The following is a 21,341-nucleotide window of genomic DNA, read 5'->3' as shown; positions in this document are numbered from 1 at the left end:
ACTAGAGCCCATGGGCGCTGGGTCCCTGTCAGGGAGTTTAGATATTTTTCTAGGTGTAATGGGAAGCCACGGGCAGGGGGCCATTGGAGAGGGTGTTGGTGAAAGACCACTCTGGCTGCATGAATTGCGCGTGGGGTGGTCGTCAGTGTGTTAGGTGCCGGCCAGGGCTGCTGCTTGCTGAGGGCTGAGAATGTGACGTTTATCCTTCCCTGCAGTTTAAGAGGCAGAGGAGAGCTGAGAACCCGAGAGGACAGAACCTATGGGAATGAGGGCCTGAAGTGGGAAGTGGGGGATCTCCAGAGACCCTGGCCAGTCCCCACCACCCTCCAGGCCTCAAGTTCTCCACACCCCCTACACTGTTAGAGGAGAGGACAGCGCTGAGGCTGTGCTGCTGCTGCTTTAAAAAAAAAAACATTTTTATTGATAAATCTTCACACACAAACCTTTCATACATGGTGCGCTATCAGTGGCTCACAATATCACCTAGTTGTGTGCTCATCAACACAATCATTTTTTAGAACATTTGCATCACTCCAGGAAAATAAATAAAAAGATAAAACTCATCCATACCATACCCCTTACCCCTTCTTCTCATTGGGTAGTCAGTTTATTTTACCCTTTGTCCCCCCTATTATTTGTTTATTTTTTTGTCCATATTTTTTACTCATCTGTCCATACCCTAGATAAAAGGAGCATTAGACACAAGGTTTTCACAATCACACAGTCACATTGTAAAAGCTATATTGTTATACAATCATCTTCGAGAATCAAGGCTACTGGAACACAGCTCAAACAGTTTCAGGTACTTCCCTCCAGCCACTCCAATACACCATAAACTAAAAAGGGATATCTATATAATGCGTAAGAATAACCTCCAGGATAACCCCTCGACTCTGTTTGAAATCTCTCAGCCACTGACACTTTATTTACTCTCATGTCTCTCTTCCCCCTTTTCATCAAGAAGGCTTTCTGAGTCTCTCGATGCTAGGTCCCAGCTTATACCTGAATTTCTGACCCATGTTGCCAGGGAGATTTACACCCCTGGGAGTCATGTCCCACATAAGGTGAAAGACAGTGAGTTCACCTGCCAAGTTGATTTAGAGAGGCCACATCTGAGCAACAAAAGAGGTTCTCTGGGGGTGACTCTTACGCCTAATTTTAAGTAGTCTTGGGACTGTGCTTCTCAACGCCAACCTTTCCAGCCTCTGGGAGGCTGCGGCCTGGTTCTATAGACAAAAAGAAGAAGAATTAACAAATATGGAAATTCTGTATTTTACTCGTGTGCATGATTTTTTTGAAAATCTGTAACTTTAATTTTTTTTAAAAAAGAAATCAAAGATCAAATAAGTTTTTTAATTACCACAGTTTTTTTCCTACATTTTAATAGACTAGTCTTTAAAAGTAATTCTTAAACTACTTTAATAAATAAAAGAATAGGATAGCAAGTGCCCATGTACCCACCCACCCTCAAAACCATCATCAGCCAATCCTGCCTCCATCCATATCCCAACTTTTTGAAACCTGGACCTACTATTTCATCTGTAAACATTTCAGTCAGTATCTTTAAAGATAAGGACTTCCGATATTTGTAACATATCCACAGTACCTTTATAATACCTAAAATAGCCTACCGTTAGTCCTTAACATCAAGTACCCAGTCAGTGTTCATATTTCGATTTGGCTCACAAATGCCATCATTTTATTTTTTAATAAAAATCCAGTTAAGTTTCCTATATTGCACTTGGTCAGTGTGTCTTTTAATTTAAAGGTTTCCCTCTCTCTTGCTTTTTTTTTTTTTTCCTCCTTTGCCATTTATTTGCGAAAGAAATCCAGTTGTTTGTCCTGTAGTTTCGCAGTTTGGGTTTTGTTCCTCGCTTCCCACTGGTGTTGCTGACTAGCCTGTGGCCACCACATTTGGGGGCTTCCTCTGCCACATCCTGAGCAGACTGGGGTGTCAGGTCAAGGAGTGGCCACCTGTGTTACCAAAAAAAAAAACAAGTGAAAGGGCGCTGCTGTGCACGAGGCTTTGTAGGCCAGCAGGTATACCTCGGGGCCGCCTAGCCCACCGAGTCCTGGGGGTCTGAGGCCAGACTTAGCAGAGTCTGTGGGGGGCTCAAGGGACAAGCATGCCCAGTTTTCCAGACTCAACATGTGCACAGGCCCGCCGCCTCCCACAGGGAGACTCACGTGGGGATGGAGAGGCTGAGGTCAGAGTGATCCCCTCCACCCTTAACTTTATGTTAAGGGCATTACCCACCATCACCATAGCAACCCCTTGAGGTTGTTCCTTCACCATTCCCACTTATGGGGAGGAAACTGAGGCTCAGAGGAGTGAGAGGGCTCACCCAAGGTTCCACCAGTAAGAAATGGAAGAACCCAGTTCAAACCCAGGCCTATGCCTGGCTCCTACTGTCAGCATCAGCCAGATGTGGGGAGCTGTGTGACCCACCAGGCAGGGCTGGGGTTCAGCCAGCACACCCCGGGACAGCGAGTTGCTGAACGGCTGCTGGTCTGGCCATAGGGAGTTCGCCGGTGGGCAACTCTGCGCTGCTAGCCTGGCGCCCACCAGTTCTCCAGCCAACATGCCTTGGGCTTGGACTCTGGCAAGTGAGCCAGCACCCCATGGAGGTGATGCGCCGTCCCTGGAACCAACGCCCCCTGCCCATCAGACCCTCTCCCCCACCCACGCCAGCTGTGTCTGTCCCCCACCAGCGGGCCCTCCTAGCAAGGGGTCTCCTGTGGCTCACTTGTGGAAGCTGCAGGCTCATTGCATCCCTTGCCAGTCTTACAAGTTCTGTATGTCCTTCCCTGCCTACAGGAGACCTACCTGATGAAGCACATGTCCAAACACACGGTGGTGGAGCACCTGGTGAGCCACCACTCACCGCAGAGGACGGAGTCCCCCGGGATCCCGGTGCGAATCTCCCTCATCTGAGCCTACCCCATGCGCCGCACTGCCCGGCCCACTGGCAGACATGGACCCAGGCAGCACCAGGGCCCGGCTCCTTCCAGTGGCCCTCTAGGAACAGCTGAGCTCTCTCATGACCTTCCTGACCTTCCAGAAGGCCTGGGCCGCTGAAGCCCTGCCTGGCCCGGCTCCTGGGGCAACCAGGCCAACTGCAAGATTCTGGACTGTTTTGGTGGCATCCAAAGACGATCTCGGAGCACTTTGAACCTCTCTGTTGAATTTTCTTTTTGTTCCCTACCCTTCACTTTCTTCACTGTTTTTTGTTTTTGTTTTTTCGTTCTAAGTTTTTTTTGGAAGAATCAAAAAAGATATTTATTGGCCAAGAAGTTGGTGCTGCTAAGACCGAGAAATTAAAAGAATCAGACAGATGGACACAGAGAACCAGAGGGCAGCGTGGGACCTTTTCTTGCCACGGCCTCAAGTCTTGAGGAAAGGCTCAGGCCTGGGTTTCTGAACTGCAAAAGGGGCTTCCATGTGGGAAGGGGCAGGAAGCAGGTGGAGTGAGCCCCTCACCCCTGGGTGTCCAGCTTGCACCTCTCAAGCTATGCCCCAGGCATCACTGAGCAAAGGAATGAGGCGGCCACCAGAGCTACCCGGTCTTCAGGAGGTGGCAACAAGGGAGGGGCCAGGAGATTTGCAGGACCAAAGGGTGCGGCGACGGGCTGGGCTGGGCTGGGCAGCAGGCCCAGAGAAATGGGGTGGGCTGGGCCAGGTAAGACCTGGCTCCCTGCTGCCCTGAAGACCACCCCCGTCTACCTCGGTGCTGGCCAGGAAACCAATCGGCTACCTCTCCCGCCATCCCAGACTGTGGGCAAGGGGGACAAGGGAGGGAGTGGGCCTGGGGCGAGAACCCCTCTCCAGAATTTCCTCCAGATGGGGGCAGTGCCCGAGAAGGGGCTATTAGTCTTCCCTGCCATGGAGGGGGGATCCCCCAGCCCCAGCCCTAGGCCCCTCGGCAGGGAAGGGATCCTTGGGGAGAAGGGTCCCAGGAGCAGACCCAATCCCCAGCCCCCACAGACACACCCCAATCTGAAAGCCATGCGTGTCCATGTATATAGGAACCATGTACAGAGCCCGGAGAAGCCCCCTACATCCCCCCGGAAAAAAAAAAAGAAAAGAAAACTAGACAGAAACTCATCTATATATTCTGTATCTGGAGTTCCGTTTTGAATATTAACTGTGTTATTTTTATACACTTTTTAAGCCTTAACTCGCCATTGATTTACCAGTTTAACGTTTCCTGGGGTTTCTTTTCCCATGGGGTTCTCTGCCCCCACCCCTGCCCTTTGTTTGACTTGGCGTCGTCTGATACTCAGTATTGTAGCTTTTTGTCCGCATGATGTTATCCTGTAAATACGCTGTTATACATACTGTTAACACCCTTTTGCTTTTTTCTATGGGACCTCCAGGCCACCGTATTTAGAACTAGCTATCTTATTAAAAAAGAGAAAACAGTCTGTTGGCTTCTCGGTCTGCATCTTGGTGGCAGGGAGGTGAGGGCAGGTGACCCTCAGACACTTCAGGACAGAAGTTTGCATTATATTTTAAAAAAAGGGGGTGGGGAGCAAAAAAACAAAAATCACATGTGGGGGAAAGACACTAAAAGGGGCAAGAAACAAAGGAATTACAAACCCTCTGCTCTTTGTATTTCTCTGTTGTGAAGAATAAACTGTACCTGCACCCGGGTGGCGGTGGTGTGTGGTGTGATCTGTGCGAGGGTGGGGCTGGGGGGCACCTTTCCACTGCTCCTCTCCCCTCCCCCGTGCCCCCCCCAAGCCCAGGCCAGGGGGGAGGAGGACTTGCCCCCTTGCTGTGAGCCTGCCTTGTGCCAGGTGCTGAACTAAGTTCTTTAAGTTGGTTACTTCACAACTCCCCTACCAAGTAATTGCAAACCAGGGAGAGTTTTTTTGTTTGTTTTGCTGAGGGATCATGCTGCAATTAAGTGACAGTGACATAAATTTGACCCTGGTCTGTCTGATCCTGAAGCCTCTTTGATGTACCGGCTCCTCCAATAACATTCACTGCCCCTGCTGTCAGAGGGGTGGCCATGTCCAGTCAACCCTACTCATGTCTGGGGTCCATTGTGGATGCTCTGAATTGTGGATGCTGTTCCAGTGATTGGGGAAGGCAGTGAGCAAGAAGCTTCCCTCACATGTATTTTTTTTCCTGGGGGCAAATTTTTTGATTGTGTGGGAGGGAAATGTAGGATAAATTCCCCAGAAGTTGATCAAGTCTGGCCCTGGGCAAGGCATCTTGGGAAAGACAGAGGTGATCAGCCAGAGTGACCCTGGAGCTCACCTATGGAGAATACACGTCCTTCCCTGAGTCCTCACGGTCTTTATGTGTCCAGAGTTGGTTGCAAGTGATAGAAAACTTGTATTTGGAGTTTATTGGCTCATAAAACAGGACAGCTTCTGGGCACAAATGTATCTCCAGATCTCCACTTGACTGTGTCCTCAGTTTTGTCCTTGGGCTCCTATGCAGCCAGCAGCTCTAGCCTCAGCCCCCGTGTTTCCAGCAGGCAAGGCCCTGCCTTTCTCCCAGAAACCCCAGCAAAAGTCTAATTGGGCCTTCCTGGTTCTGATTAGGTCGGATACTATTCTTGAACCAATCACTGTTAATAGAATATGACGTGTGGTTTGGCTTAGGCCTAGAGCTCATGCTCAGCCTGGGGCAGTGGGTGAACCCTACTATCTGAAGTACATCTCCCCAAAAGGAAACTGGGGTGTGTTTAGGGGGTGGCCAAGAACCAGCATGTTTTGAATAATCTCATAGGCATCATGTTTTCCTTTGAAATTGACCTTCCTTAGTCCCCTGTGTATTGAAGGGATGGGCTCTGGCAGCCATATAATACCACGTGATCTTATCCTCACCATAGCTGGTTGGCCAGGGGTGGACACCTGACCTAGGACTCAGTTCATCGACCTGTCCATGGAGTGGCGTGGCGTGGCATGGTGTGGTGTGTGGTGTGGTATGCTCAGGAAAGCAGATGGTACACCCCCCTTCCCAGTTCCACATTTGGTGACTGTGAGTAGCTTGGAAACTGGCAGACACTACCAATCAGGGCTCTCTTTTTCCTCGAAGAGCCAGTGGCTAAACATTCACCAGCACACCACTTAATGGAGCTGACTCATCAGATTTGCTATTCCACGAATTAGGAACTCGTCAGGAGATGGTGGGCACCAGAACTGGAGAACCTTGTCTACTGGGGGCAGGGGTGACTGTGCTGGGCTAGACACAAGCAGAAGGACAATGGAGGCAGAGAAGCAGAGATGGGCAGAAGAGAATGAGAGTCTGGGGCAACCTCAGCTCTTGACTTTCAGTCTGTCCTCCCATCAGTGAATTTTAAGTTGCTAGTTGTGTGGTACCAGGTAAGTTACTCAAACTTTGTTTGCCTGATTTTCCTTATCTGAGAAATGGGGGAAATAACCAATTTATAGGTTGGATGTGAGGAGTAAATGAATCAGTACCTTTCAGATGCTTAGAACTGTGTGTGACAAATAGGAAAAACCCATAAAACCCAATAAATGTAATTGCTCTTTTTATTGGCTTAGGCCTGATCTATGTTTCTCATGATCAAAGATTGCTAAGACAGGTGATGTTTGGATATCTGTGGGGGCAGCACCTGAGTGGGCATGGCAGGGTGGGGAGGCAGGGACAGGTGCAGACTTTGCATGGAGCAGTGGTATTGAGGGACCTGGGAATCTGCTTTTCACCTGCTCACCTGGTGAGTGCGTGAGTGCCACAGTCCTCTGACAGAGGGACCAAAGACAGTGTTGACACAGAAGTACACAGGCTAAGGAGGTGGCTGCGGAAAGACCTTTGTCCCTCTTCTTCGATTTCTGCTTCAGTCCCAACCCCCTCCACTGCCCCACCCCCTCCTGAGGTCTCTGGGTTCCTCTGGGCTCCCTGGGTGAACCATCCCCAAAAGGTCGCACCATCTTGCTCTATCCTGTCCCTCCTTGAGCCCCTCTCCCTTTTTAGGAAAGAGTCATCAACAGCACCAGGCTGCCCCCAGCTCAGGACCTGGAAACCCATGACTGTGCCATTTATTCCCTTTTAAAACAGGAAATGACCATTCTTTGACACATCCTTTGCTCTCCTTGAACTTGCTTGAGAAGGGAAAGGCAGGGAAAAGGAGAAGGCAAGTTGTTTTATGAAGCACCTCAATGACCCCCTGCATTTGAGCCCCATTTTACATATGAGAAAACTGAGGCTCAGGGAATATAAGGTACTCATTCACAGCCACACACTGAGCTAAAAGAGGATCCAAGATTCGCATCCAGAGCTTACTGGCTAGCGCTCAGGTCTTCAGTGGCTCAGGGGTCAACAGGTTCAGTGTGTGTGCAGTTCAGGGAATGTTGCAGGATAAATTGGAGTACAAATATTTTCCCATCAGAGGAGGAGCTGTGTAGGCCCTCTAGTCATGAAGCCATAATCTGTTCCTAGGCACTCCTGGTTTATCCTTATTTGTAATACAGAGTCCAAAAGGCCTCCTGGTGTTTGCCAGTCCAGTTTAGGTAAGAGGCACTGAGACAATTCAAATTACTGTTGAAAGAGCCAGAGAGCTTTTTCTTTTTTTTTTTTTTAGTCTTTCATCGTATAGTATAACATATATACAAAGCAAGAAATAAAAAAGCAATAGTTTTCAAAGCACTCTTCAGCAGGTAGTTACTGGACAGATTCCAGGGTTTGTCATGGGCTACCAGACCATCCTCTTAGATTTTTCCTTGTAGCTGCTCCAGAATATAGGATGCTAGAAGGCTTAAATATTTTTTTATCACCACAATCGACTTTTTTCTTTATTTTTTGTGAATAATAACATATATACACACACACACAAAGCAATAAATTTGAAAGCACAGCACCACAATCAGTTGTATTTCAGAGTTTGACATGGGTTACAATTCCACAATTTTAGGTTTTCACTTCTAGCTGCTCTAAGATACTGGTGACTAAAAGAGATACCAATTTAATGATTTAGCAATCATATTCACTCGTTAAATCCTACTTCTCTGTATAATTCTATCATCACCTTTGATCTTTCCATCCCTCTCTTTAGGGGTGTTTGGACTATGGCCATTCTAACTTTTTCATGTTGGAAGAGGCTGTCACTAATATGAGGTAGGGAGATGGAACTATCTGATGTTCTGAAGAGGCTGGGCCCTCTAGGTTTCAGAACTTATCTGGTCCAGGGACCCATCTGGAGGTTGTAGGTTTCTGGAAAGTTACACTAGTGCATGGAACCCTTGTGGAATCTTATATATTGCCCTAGGTGTTCTTTAGGATTGGCTGAAATGGTCCTGGTTGGGGTTTGGCAGGTTATGATAGGTAGCAAGGTCTACCTGAAGCTTGCATAGGAGCAACATCCAGAGTAGCCTCTTGACTCTACTTGAACTCTCTCTGCTGCTGATACTTTATAAGTTACACTTCTTTCCCCCCTTTTGGTCAGGATGGAATTGTTGATCCCACGGTGCCATCTCCCACGTCACCAGGGACACTTTCAGCCCTGGATGTCATGTCCCATGTAGGGGGAAGGGCAATGATTTCACTTGCAGAGTTGGGCTTAGAGAGAGTAGGGCCACATCTGAGCAACAAAAGAGTCCTCCAGAAGTAACTTTTAGGCATGCCTATAAGTAGACAAAGCTTCTCCACTTCCTACATAAGCTTCACAAGAGTAAGACCTCCTGATGTTTGCCAGCCTAGTTGAGGTAAGAAGCACTAAGACAATTCAAATTACTATTGAAAGATCAAGGGCATGGTCTATTGATTTGGATGTCCCTAAAGTTTGACACAGTATCAGGGGTTTCATGATAGTAAAGTTTAATAGTTCCATATTTTTTCTCCCATCCCTCAAGGGACTTTGTCAATACTTTTGGATTATTTGCTTAATATACTCTAGGCTGTATCTAGACATTACATTATGCTATACAGGATTAAAGGACCTGAGAGCTTTTATTTTATGTCACCAATAACTGAAGCTGCCTGTAAACCTTTTCATATAGTAAAAATCATCAAAATTGGGCCAGAAATTGCTTCCTTATCTGGGAGCAATGGAGGCTGTTAGAAATGCAAGGTTTATGAGAACACTACATAAAGGATTCAGGAGGCCTAGAGTGAAATCCCACTCTTTCAGGGCCTCAGTTTTCCCTCCTGCCAGACAGTATCTCAGGGGCTTGCAGTAGTTCCCTTCCTTATCTCCTTGGCTCTGTGACCACCCTTCCTGGAGAGCCCAATGGCTCCATGCTCCCACTCAGAGCCTGAGTTTTTCCCTACTGAGGATGTGGAATCTAGACAGCAGAGATGGTGGAGGAAACTTACCTCCCCAGGTGCTGTGGCTGAGGCCAGCCCTGATGGTAGGAGATAGCATTTTTGTGGACTTTGAGTTTCTAGGAGAAAGGGCCATAAAGGACAAATATTAGAATGAATTATTTTATTGGAATGTTACTTAAATATCTATACACTCTTTATGCTTAAACATGGTGCAGGTAAAAGGGCAAAGAGGTGACCCCCTGCTACTCGCATTTCCCTGAGGCTCATGCCTTGAGGGGGCTCTGTTTAGCCTCAGGGGTTAGTACTGGCTCTCCAACTGCTGACATCCTTAAGGACTCAAAGTTAGAGCCTCTGTCTTTTGCCAATTATGTTCCCTCCTTGTGCTTCAGTTTCTTAATATAAATAAAAAAGGAGTGGGGTGAGGGGACTAAAACATCCCTTCAGGAGACATCAGATGAGTTAAGTAAGTAACAGATGCTGTTTGCCTGAGGCACTGTTGCAGGCACTGTTGAAAGTGGGACAAGGGGATCTCCTCTCCAACCCAAGAGTCAGTCAGGATCTGCCCCCAACTCACCCCGCTCAACACACACTGGCGGGGGAGAGCTTTCTTCATCCATTCGCTCCCCAAAGTTGCTTCCAGAAGGGCCTCACAATCTTTCCTTCCCGTCACTCCCACTCTACACCTTCCTGGTGCCGAGGATGCCCTGACTGGCAGGGGCTGGGTGGATCCCCGGGAGGAGGAGGTCGAGGAACCAGGTTGACGCCCGTCCCTGGCTCCCAGGTCCTTGGGGCGCCCGCTCCGGGCGGGTCGCTAGTCACGCAGCAGGGCGTACTCCTTGGGCGCCCAGAGCAAGCGCGGATGGCGGATCTCGGCGCGCGAGCCGATCTCCGGGCACCAGCAGAACTCGGGCGACAGCACCTTGGCGGGCTTGTGCAGCCAGAAGTACTTGTTGAGGTGGCTCTCGTCCTGCCAGCGCGCCTCGAGGCCGCGCGCGCGGTCCCGCCGCAGGCCCCGCACGCAGTGTGCGGTCAGCTCGCGCAGCGCCGCCACGCTGCCCCCGAACACCGCCGCGTGGTAGTAGAAGTCGCCGTCTCCCGGCGCCAGCGCAGCGGCGGAGCGCGCGTCGCGCTCGAACGGCAGCAGCCACCGCGGCCAGTGATAGTGCCAGGCGTGCAGCTGCGCCACCGACTCGGCCAGCGCCTCGGGCCCGAAGGCGCCGCTGAAGTGCTGGTCCACGTCCATGCAGAACACGAAGTGCGCCTCGCGGCCCAGCCGCCCGCCCAGCGCCTCGTGCAGCGAGTGCATGCGCTGCATAGACACGTCCTGCCAGCGCCGCTCGCGGGCCACGCGCTGCACGCGCAGCCGGCGGCCCGGGCCCAGCGCCACGCGGGGCACGGCGGCCGGGCGCTCGGTGAACACGTAGTACACCACGCGCTGGCCCACCATGAAGTGCCGCTCCGCCGTCTCCAGGAAGCGCTCCAGGTACTTCTCCAGGTACCTGCCGGGTGGGGCGGGCGGCGGACCAAAGTCAGCCCGAAGGCGACTCCCCCCACGGACCGGGGCTTCCCCCGGTCTGTGCTTCCTAGACCTTCGCACACCACTTTTTGTCATCCTACAGCCTCAACCCCTGGACTCCAGAATTCTCGAAGCCTAGAGCCTTTCTGCCTGGGCGGGGTGCATTAAAGGCGGCTGCGGAGTCTTAGCCACTCCTGCCCTGGGCTTGTGGGGATCTGTGACCTCTCCTTGAACATGGACTGCTTTGAGCAATAAAATACCAAGGAAGTGATGCCCTCAGGAGGACTGGCGGCCTTAGCTTGGTGTCTTTAGAGCTCTGAGCCTTAAGAAGTTCCAGGACTGTGATGCCCTACTAGCGAGTAGGCATGTGTAGTGAGGCTGTGTGGAGAGAGGGTGGTGCCACCAGCCTGCAGGAGTTACAGCCACCCCAGTTGAGACCCAGACTCTCGGAGCCGAGAGGAGCCCTTCCTGCTGGACCCTGTCTAAATAACAAACCCACAAAACCCTGAGCTATAATTATAATGCATTGTTGTTTTAAGTCATTAAGTTTGGGATAATTCCTTACGTAGATAACCAGAACGCTTGGAATGTTAGACACAGAACCCTGGGATTCCACGGTTTTAAAATACTAACACTAAAACCTAATATTTTTGAACATTTATCATGCGGCAGATCCTATTCTAAGCCTATATGTATCGATTGTCTCATTTAACCCTCAATTTGTTATCTTATTCAGATGAGTACACTAAATCACAAAGAGCTTTAGTAACTTGCATAAGTATTCCCGGTAGATAGAGCCCAAATTTGAACCCAGCCTGGTGTCCAAGCCTGTACCTTTACACACACTTGCTCTGTTTCTCATGGAACTGTGGGAAACCAGAGAATTCAGATGGCTTAGAATTCCAGGGCATTGGACTCAGAGAACCTTGGAAGTTTGTATTCTAGGTCTCAGGACCTCCAGGTGGACCAGCCCCAGCCGCTAGGCAGATTCCCTCTAGGAATTCTGAGTCCCTGGATGCCTGAGCTGGTTGAGCTCTGTGGTGTTCGGTGTCCTTGGGGCGAGGCAGGGGACGCTGAACCTGCCTCCACCCTGGAGCCTGGGACAAGGGGAGCTGTCTTTGCTTCCTGCTTCACCTTGAGATCCCTTGGCAAGGGGGAATGGTGTGCTCCACCCCCAACCTCTACATCACATGCCCGCCCCTCCTGCTCCCTGGGTGCACAGAATCCCTCCTCTGCCCAGGCCTTACCTGCCTACAGCAAAGACAGTTAGCCCAATGGTGAGGTTCTGCTGTGTGGTCTCTTGCTGAGCCAAATCTGGGTCGAAGGTGCCATCCCAAATAATGGGGGCCCCCCAGGAGGTGCAGGTCAGGACTTCAGGCCGGGCCCTGGGAAAGGCAGGGGGTGGGGAAGACAGGTGCATTCACCCACCCACTTGGTGCCTGCTCATTGCCACCTTCCCGCGGGGGACCCAGAGGTGGAACAGGCCCAGTCCCTGTCCCTGAGCAGCCCCTCCCTCCTAGGACTAGGAGATACTCACCCTGATGGGGCTGCAGCCAGGGCTCTGCCAGGTGTGGGCTGAGGGGTGGCGGGGCAGGGACAGTGGGCAGAGCTCTGTAGGGTAGATGGGCCTTCTCAGAGTGGGAGGGATGGTAGCTCCTTACCAGAGATGCAGGTGCCCCGAGAAGTTGTCTCTCAGCAGAGGCTTTGTGGCCAAAGGGCAGATGCCCATAGGGATGAGGACTTCCAGATGCCTGTGCGGTGGGGGCAGCAGTGAGGGCCATCGGCTAGCCTCAGGAGCACTCTTGCTTTGCTCCTTACAAGGAGGAAGAGCCCACAAGGACTTGCCCAGCCTGAGATGGCCACCACCCTCCATCCTTCAAAATAGGTTCTTGGAAAGTAGATCGCTATGGTCTTAACCCACTGGTGGACCCACTTTGAATGCTGGGGAAAGGGGCTGTACCTGACTGCAGGCAGCATGTACAGGAGTGGGCCTAAAAGGCCAAAGGCAAGTAGAATCAGCTGCCAGAAGTTCCTCTTCTTGGCCCTGGACAAGGGGGCGGGGGATCAGGAACTCATTTATATGTGTATGCGGAATTATTTATGTAATTTAAAAGTTTCTTTAAAAAAAAGAATAATATATTCTATTCATAAGATAATGACATTCAAAGGTACAAAAGAGGATAAGCAATGAAAAGTCTTTCCTGTTCCCAGCCACCCAGGTCCTTGGTATGGTAGCAAACACACACACACACACACACACACACACATTCTTCTTCTTTGTTTTCTTAACTTTTTATTTTGAAATAATTTCAAACTCGCAGGGCAATTGCAAAAATAATATAAGCCCCATTCACAGAACTCCAACATAACTCTACCCTGCCCCCCGGGTGACCAAGATCCACCAATGATAAAATTTGCCACCTTTGCTCTTCGTTCCTCCCTTTCTTCCGTCCTCCCCCATCTGTCTGTCGGTCTATCTGTCATTTTCTGAACATCTGAGAGTAGTTTGTACGTAGCATGCTCCTTGAACACACAATACTTCCATGTACATTTCTTACAAACAACGATATTCACTTATGCAATCGCCTTAAGTGCAGTTGTCAAGTTCAAAAATTTTAATGTTGAGATAAAGTTTACATTCTATATTCCCATTTTTCTTATGTCCCAATAGTGTCCTTTTGCGTTTTTTTCTCCTACATTATTAGATTCCATGCAGTATCATAGGTTGTGTATAATTGTCATTAACTCTGGTTTCCCTCCCTTCCTTCCTTCCTTTTTCTTTTTCTCTCTCTCCCCCTCTTTCTTTCTTTGAAACATATATATACAACATCAATCTTCCTATCCCAACCCCCCCCAAGCATACCACTCGGTGGGATTAAGCACATTTACAGTGATGTGGTAGCCTCTCTACCATCCATTACTAGAACTTTTCCTTCACCCTGAACAGAAACCCTACACTCATTTTGCATAAACTCTCCATTGCCCTGCCCCACCCCCACCCCTAGTAGCCTTTACCGTACTTTCTGTCTCTGTGAGTTTGCATATTCTCTGATATTTTCTTTGTGGTTACCATGGATCTTAAATTTTAATATCTTAAATCTGTAACAGCCTCCCTTGCTTTGATTCCAACTTAATGTCAATAGCATATATAAACCATATTCCTATACCCCTCTGTCCTCCATCTTTATGTAAGTCTTATCACCAGTTACATATTTATATATGTATATATATACGCACATATATAAATATATGTGTATATATATATACACACACACATTATGAGTCCCAAAGATTAGTTTATTATTACATTTTATGCATTTGCTTTTTACATCCTGTAGGAAGCAAAAAGTTGAGTAACAAACCAAAAATAAAATGCTGCCTTATTTATGTCTATCCAGGCCATTATCTTTCGAGATCTTTATTTCATCACGTGGCCTCAGCCAATTGAGGAGTCCTTTCCTTTCAACCTGCAGAATTCCCTTTAGCATTTCTAGTGGGGCTGATCTAGTGGTGACAAAGTCCCTAAGCTTTTGTTTATCTGGGAACATCTTAATCCCTCTCTCATTTTCAAAAGATAGTTTTGCCAGATATAGAATTCTTAGTTGGCAAATTTTTTGCTTTCAGCACTTTAATCACACTTTCCATTGCCTTCTTGCCTCCGTGGTTTCCAATGCTTCTCTCTTGCAGCTTTCAGAATTCTCTATCTTTGGCCTTCGGCAGTTTGATTGTAGCAAATACTGGCTGGGTCTTTTTGGGTTTGTCCTGTTTTGGAGTTTATTAAGCATCTCAGATGTGTATATTCATATCTTTCATTAAATATGGGAAGTTTTCAGCCATTATTTCTTTGAGCATTCTCTCTGCCCCTCTCTTTCTCTCTTTTTCTGGGGCTTCTACAATAAGTATATGGGACATTTGATGGTGCCTCAAGGGTTCCTCAGGCTCTGTTTGCTTTTCTTCATTCTTTACATCTTTCTGTTCCTCAAATTGGATCATTTCCATTGTCTTATCTTCAGGTTCACTGACTCTTTCTTCTGCCAGCTCCCACGTGCTGTTGAACCCATCTAGGGTGTTTAATTTCTGTTACTGTGGTCTTCAGCTCTGTTTGGTTGCTTCACATAATTTCCATCTCTCTATTGATATTCTCTTTGTGTTCATCTATTGCTTTCTTGATTTCCTTTAATTCTTTGTTCATGTTTCCTTTAGCTCTTTGAACATATTTAGGACCTTTTTTTTTTCCTCTCCTATTATTTATTTGCTTTTTGTCTTTATTTTCTGTGCTGATTTTTAAAAAATTTTATTTATTAATTAAAAAAATTAACAACAAACAAAACATTAAGATATCATTCCATTCTACATATATAATTAGTATATCTTAATATCATCACATAGTTGCATATTCATCATTTCTTAGAACATTTGCATCCATTTAGAAAAAGAAATAAAAAGACAACAGAAAAAGAAATAAAACGATAACAGAGAAAAAAAAGATTATGCATACCATACCCCTTACCCCTCGCTTTCATTTATCACTAGCATTTCAAACTAAATTTATTTTAACATTTGTTCCCCCTATTATTTATTTTTATTCCATATGTTCTACTCGTCTGTTGACAAGGTAGATAAAAGGAGCATCAGACACAAGGTTTTCACAATCACACAGTCACATTGTGAAAGCTATATCATTATTCAGTCATCATCAAGAAACATGGCTACTGGAACACAGCTCTACATTTTCAGGCAATTCCCTCCAGCCTCTCCGCTACATCTTGAACAACAAGGTGATATCTACTTAATGCGTAAGGATAACCTCCAGGAAAACCTCTCCACTCTGTTTGGAATCTCTCAGCCATTGACATTTAGTCTCATTTCACTCTTCCCCCTTTTGGTCAAGAAGGTTCTCTCAATCCCTTGATGTTAATTCTCAGCTCATTCTAGGGTTTTTCTCAATCCCTTGATGCTGAGTCTCAGCTCATTCCAGCATCTCTGTCCCACGTTGCCAGGAAGGTCCACACCCCTGGGAGTCATGTCCCACGCAGAGAGGGGGAGGGTGGTGAGACTGCTCATCATGTTGGCTGGAGAGAGAGGCCACATCTGAGCAACAAAAGAGGCTCTCTTGGGGGTGACTCTTAGGCCTAAATTTTAAGTAGACTTGACCTATCCTTTGTGGGGTTAAGTTTCATATGACCAAACCCCAAGACTGGGGGCTCAGCTTATAGCTTTGGTTGTCCACACTGCTTGTGAGAATATCAAGAATTCAACTTGGGAAAGTTGAATTTCTCCCCACTCTCACCATTCCCCGAAGGGGGCTTTGCAGATACTTTTCCACTCACTGATTGAATCACTCTGGGATTCATCGGGGCATCGCTCTGGACAAACCAACAAAATCTCATTAGGACCATTTTTTTAAAAGTCTTTGTCTAGCATGCCCCATGTCTGGTCTTCCTTGGTGATAGTTCTAATGCTTTGTTCTCCTTAGCCTGAGTCATCACTTCCTATTTCTTTGTATGTTTTGTAATCTTTTGTTGAAACCTGAACATTTTGATATTTTAGTGTGTTATAGGTAGAATTTAGACTCAGAGGTATCTGTTCTTTAAGCTTGTATCCAACTAGAATTATGATAGTTTCCCTTGAATGCCAGGAGCTAACAGAAAAAAAAAAAAGAAGAAGAATAAAAGAAAAACACCTTTTCCAGTCTTTGAAGATTGACCTGAAGGAGTACTTTCCTTCAGGGCTTATCCATACAATAAGTTTGGAGAATAGCTCCAGGCTAAAGTATAGGCCATCTTGATCTTTTCAGCACATTCCTCTTATCTTGAGCATACCTGTGGCCCTAGGAATTCTACGTCCCCCACCCCCACCCCCACCCCCAGTTCCGGATGTCCCCACTTCCCTAGGAAACAGTTTCCTTACGGTCCTGGGCGCTGCACTGGGTGTCCTGCAGCCAGCAATGCCCTGCCTCAGGCAGCACGACCTGACTGCTCTCCCACAGCGTGTGCTCTTCCTTAGAGCTCTGTGACCTGCCTTCTACACTCAGGGCAAGTTCTGGGATGACGAGTCCCTCAAGCCACCACCACCGAGGTTGGGCCAGCTCCTAGTATGTGCAAAAGGGCTTCTTTGCTCCCTTAGGCACCTGGACCAGGGACCCACGCTGGGAGGACGGGCTGTTCCGTACCCATCCTTGTATCAGCACCCCCCTCCGTGCTGAAATGGTAGCACAGCAGCCATGCTGTTCCGTACCTTGTGTTTTTCATTGAGCCTTATATCTTCAAGGTTATCCCAGCTCAGTGCTTAGAGAGCTTCTTCCCTCTATTTTCCAGCTGCCCAAGATGCTGCTGATTGGAAATAGGGCGATTTGCCTACCCAAGCCCCTTCTGGTGAGCATTTAGATTTCAAACCTTTGTTTTTCCCAGCCATGCTGCAGAACATAGACTTGGGGCAGATTTGGGGGACAGTAACCTTAGAGGTCGGGGTGCTTAGCCTGGGGGGAGGGGTGGGGGATGACTTTGGCCAGGAAAGAATGCGAGAGGCTGCAGGGGAGCTTGTACCTGGGTGACTGGAAGTTGGGAGCTCTCTGGGACCTAGAGGTAAGTTGCCAGGTGGTGGTGAGGGCTGCCTGGGGTAGGGAGAATGCACCCATGGCGGCTCACGTCACCGAGGAGTCCCCTGTAGAACTCAGTGGCCCCTTCCTGGCTCAGAGGAGGTGGGCTTGGGATTTGCCCATGGTGGGATGCCTTCCAGGAAGCATCCAAAATATTGAGAATGTAAATAAGCTCCCCCTGGGAGGTCGCCCCCCACGCTGTGTTTACTCCTGGTTCTCCAGTTAGGGCCCACAATGGAGAAGAGTCACCAGCGCTGGAGCCAGATGGCCTGGGTTTGAATCCCTGCCCTGCCACTTGGTAGCACTCTGACTCTGGCAGGGTTATGGGCCTCTTTGAGCTTCAGTCTCTTCATCTATAAAATGGGGATAATAAAATACCTTGAAGGGCTATCGTAGACCTCGAGTTAATACCTACCAAGCACTTAGAACAAGGCGCAGCTCAGTACGTATCAGCTGTTGTTTATTATATTGCTATTGCTTGTGTTATTTCCCTTCTTCCTGAACAGATGCTCATCCTCCTCTGGGCAAAACCACCACCGCCCCAGCCCCATTTCCTGCCCCACAAATCCTTCCAAAATCTGGCCTCCCCACGGTTTCCTTCCAGAAGCCCACCTGCACCAGATCCCCCTGCCCTGCCTTTTCTTCCTGCCCACTCACCCGTGCGCCTGCGGCTCTGACTACTGAAAAGCTCTGGGAACAGGGCGTGCCATGGCCTGTGTAGGTGTGTATCCGTGGGTGCACCCTTTTACCACATGGCGCCACCAAGCCAGAAACCTGGCTGCACCCTGACCCCTCCCTCTCCTTTCCTGTCCGTCCTGGGACTGTGCAGACTTGGCCTCCTTGGCCTCACCCCCTCTTCGCCCCACCCCTTCCTCATTGCAACCCCCCCCCCCCCCCCCCAGTAATCCTGACCTGCTCATCTATTACCAGGACCATCCCAGCCATACACACCCCACCCCTGCACTGTAGGTCACTTCCCAGGGTGCAGGTCACTTGCCGCAGCCAGCCTGCCTTAACCATTTCCTCGACACACGGACAGCTCAGTCCTCAGAGAAGAAATGCATTTAGTAAGCAAACACATGGGAAACTGTTCATTCTCCTTCGTAATCAGAGACATGCAAATTAGAGCAAGGATGTTTTGCCTATTAAATAAACACTTAAAAAAATAAATGAAAATAGGCAAGGTGCAAGAATACAGCGAGATAGGCACTCCTATGCTTGCTGGGGGGAGTATAAATTGCCATAGCCTTTTTGGAAAGCTGCATAGCTATAGGAATTGAAAGCTTTCATTTTCATCCTCTTTGATGCAGTCACCCCCGCTTGTGGAAATTTGTTCAAAACAGATAATCTTCTGTAGGAAAAAAGTCCATGCACCAAGATGTTCATATCTCTAGTCATTTGTGCATTCATCATAGAGTTATTGGGTACAGACTCAGAGGCAAGCACTGTGGTAGGCCAGGGATTGAGAGGTGAAGGAGACACAGATCTTGTCTGCAGGGAGTGGAGTCAGGAAGACATGTGTGGGGAAGGTGGGGAGACAGACAGAAAACAGGTGAATGAAACATAGCATGGCGGCAAAGGCTTTGATTAGTATAAATACAAGATGCCACACGGGCAGATTGGAGAGTGGCGCCTGAGGTTGGCGGTTGGGGAGGCAAGCAGGAAGACTTCCTGGAGGTGACCTCTAAGCTAGGACCTAAAGAGTTAGAGGTTAGTCAGGCAAAGAAGGCAGTGGAGCAGGAAGGGAGGTCCACAAAAAGGAAATGATGTGCAAAAGTTGGTTGGTGAGCGAAACCTTGGGATGGGATGGGGCTGCAAGTCACTGTGTGGGGGGAGTGCAGAGTGTAGATGGGGAGGGAGTGAGCAGAGTCTGCAGGGGTGAGCCAAGGCCACATCACCGAGGGCCCACGGGTTTGGACTTTGCCTCGAGGCCCATGGGGAGCCATAGAAAGCCTATCCTCCAGGGACTGTCACCAGATTTTCTTTTGAAGGAGGTACTTGCGCTCAACCATTGAGCCTGGACATAGGAGGGAAAGGAGTTGGAGCCAGGGCGCCAACCCATGGAAGCTGGTGGGGGCGTGAGTCAGGGTGTGGGGAAGGGGAGATGGTGAAGGACTGCCAAGGAGGTGGATGGCAGGACGTGGCGAATGAATAGTTGGCCAGGGCTGGGTGATGGGCTCCGTGTGTCTGGACTGGGCCAGGGGGCTGGAGCGTAGAGGGCAGGCAGGCTCAGGAGAGAGTTTTCCGGTTCGCCAGATGTCATGGGAGTGATGGGCCCCCGCCTTGGGGAGAGAACACAGAGGAAGAAGAGGCCAGGGTCCAGGCCCCAAGGGGGCCCGTGGGGAAGGGAAGGATACCGAGGGAGGATGTCAGGTTCTCAAGGGGCAGGAGTGAGGGCAGGTGCAGAGGTGGAGGCAGGGGTTAGACAGCTCTTTCCAAAAGAATAGTACCTGGAAGGGGAGGCGGGGGAGGGGCATGGGATGGATTGGGTATTTGTTTTGTGTCTTTTTCTTTTACACCAGGGAGACTTGAGCTGGGTTGAAAACCGGCTGGAAAACATCCACGGAGAAGGTGGCTTCAGGTCACAGGGAGAGGCATTATCTGAGCCACTCAGATATTGCTGAAAAAGTCCCCTCATGTCTGGCCAAAGGGACAGGCAAAATCAATCTGTTATGAAGACTCTGCCATAACATGGAAGAATGCTTACGCAGGAACGTTAAATGAAAAAAACAGGATCCCAGATCAATGCACATTATGATTACAATTTAGTGAAAATAAAAACATGCACCAGCAAGTAAGACTAAAAGAACAAACCTAAGTGGTTATGCTCCAGTGATGAGATTATAGTAGGTTTTCCTTCCTCCCCACCCCCCAGTTGTCTTTAATGTGCTTATATTGCTTTTTTAATGAAGGAAAAATACAAAGAGCAATTTAGAGAAAAGCCAAGTTGTTTTCTGGCTTCCTAATGACTAGAGAACAAGGCTACCTCCCTTAGCACTGCCTATGAAGCTTTCAAAATCTGGTCCAACTGTCTGGTCTCAGCCGTCAATTTAAAAGTGCTCACACCCCCTAATCCCGTTTTCTCACCTCTGGGAATCCAGGCTACATGAGCAGGAATACAGGGATGTTCTTGTAGCAGTTTGAGAAGGCAAATGGATACAGACTACCTTCACATTATCAGGAGGGGATTGGATGAATGAATTATGCATATTCACACAGTGGACAACAAGCAGGGCCATCAAAAAAAAAAGAGGTAGATTTATTTGCACTCTCTGGAAAGCGATCCTAATATAAATAATGGAACCATATGTAGAGGCTGATCTCACTTTAGGGGCAGCGGTGGGGGTGGGGCAGGAAGAACGCCACACCTGTATTTCGGGGTGTAGGCAGACATGTTGATCTGTATTTTATAAATGTGTAGGAAAAGATCTAGAATAGCGCTGTGCAGTAGAAATAAAAACTGCGAGCCATGTTTGTAATTAAAAAATTTTTAGTAGCCACTTTAAAAAAAGGGAAACGTTTATCCAGGGTATGGACAGATATGTAAAAAAATAAATAGTTGGGGGGAGGTATAAGCGGAAAAACAATTTGGGTAGATTGTAATACAAATGGTCGATGGGAGGGAGGGGTAAAGGGTATGGGATGTATTAGTTTTTTCTTTTTTTCTTTCTTTTTTTGGAGTAATGCAAATATTCTAAAAATGATCATGGTGATGAATACACAACTACGTAATGATATTGTGAGCCACTGATTTGCATACTATGGATGGACTGTATGTGTGTGAAGATATCTCAATAAAAATGTTTAAAAAAAGAAAAAAAATCAAAATAAAAAAATTAAAAAAGGGGAAAGAAGCAGGTGAAATTGATTTTAATAGTATTTGAACTGAACCCAGGAAATCTCAAATACCATCTCAACATGCACTAATATAAAAATTGTTGAGACAGTTTACATTTTTGGTTTTATGCTAAGTGTTTGAAATCCAG

General features: G+C 48.1%; 2 protein-coding genes across 4 annotated transcripts in view; one reads left to right on the top strand and one right to left on the bottom strand.

The window, feature by feature from the left end:
• Nucleotides 1–4,652, top strand: part of ZNF362 (zinc finger protein 362) — a 38,443-nt gene extending 33,791 nt beyond the window's left edge. For all 3 annotated transcript variants that reach the window (XM_077150411.1, XM_077150409.1, XM_077150410.1), the window contains one exon: nt 2,819–4,652. In XM_077150411.1, the coding sequence (XP_077006526.1) occupies nt 2,819–2,935 (117 nt within the window). In that variant the 3' untranslated portion in view covers nt 2,936–4,652. The remainder of the gene's footprint in view (nt 1–2,818) is intronic.
• A 2,866-nt stretch (nt 4,653–7,518) lies between these two features.
• Nucleotides 7,519–21,341, bottom strand: part of A3GALT2 (alpha 1,3-galactosyltransferase 2) — a 32,990-nt gene continuing 19,167 nt past the window's right edge. Inside the window, exons 2-5 of the mRNA XM_077150408.1 lie at nt 12,718–12,801; nt 12,419–12,508; nt 12,005–12,142; nt 7,519–10,740 (exon numbers count right to left, since the gene is read on the bottom strand). Of these exons, the coding sequence (XP_077006523.1) occupies nt 10,053–10,740; nt 12,005–12,142; nt 12,419–12,508; nt 12,718–12,801 (1,000 nt within the window). The 3' untranslated portion in view covers nt 7,519–10,052. The remainder of the gene's footprint in view (nt 10,741–12,004; nt 12,143–12,418; nt 12,509–12,717; nt 12,802–21,341) is intronic.

The sequence above is a fragment of the Tamandua tetradactyla genome, chromosome 2 (genome assembly GCF_023851605.1).
Source record: "Tamandua tetradactyla isolate mTamTet1 chromosome 2, mTamTet1.pri, whole genome shotgun sequence".
Lineage (NCBI taxonomy): Eukaryota > Metazoa > Chordata > Mammalia > Pilosa > Myrmecophagidae > Tamandua > Tamandua tetradactyla.
The sequence above is the reverse complement of the archived record's forward strand: the minus strand, read 5'-3'. Positions and strand labels throughout refer to the sequence as shown.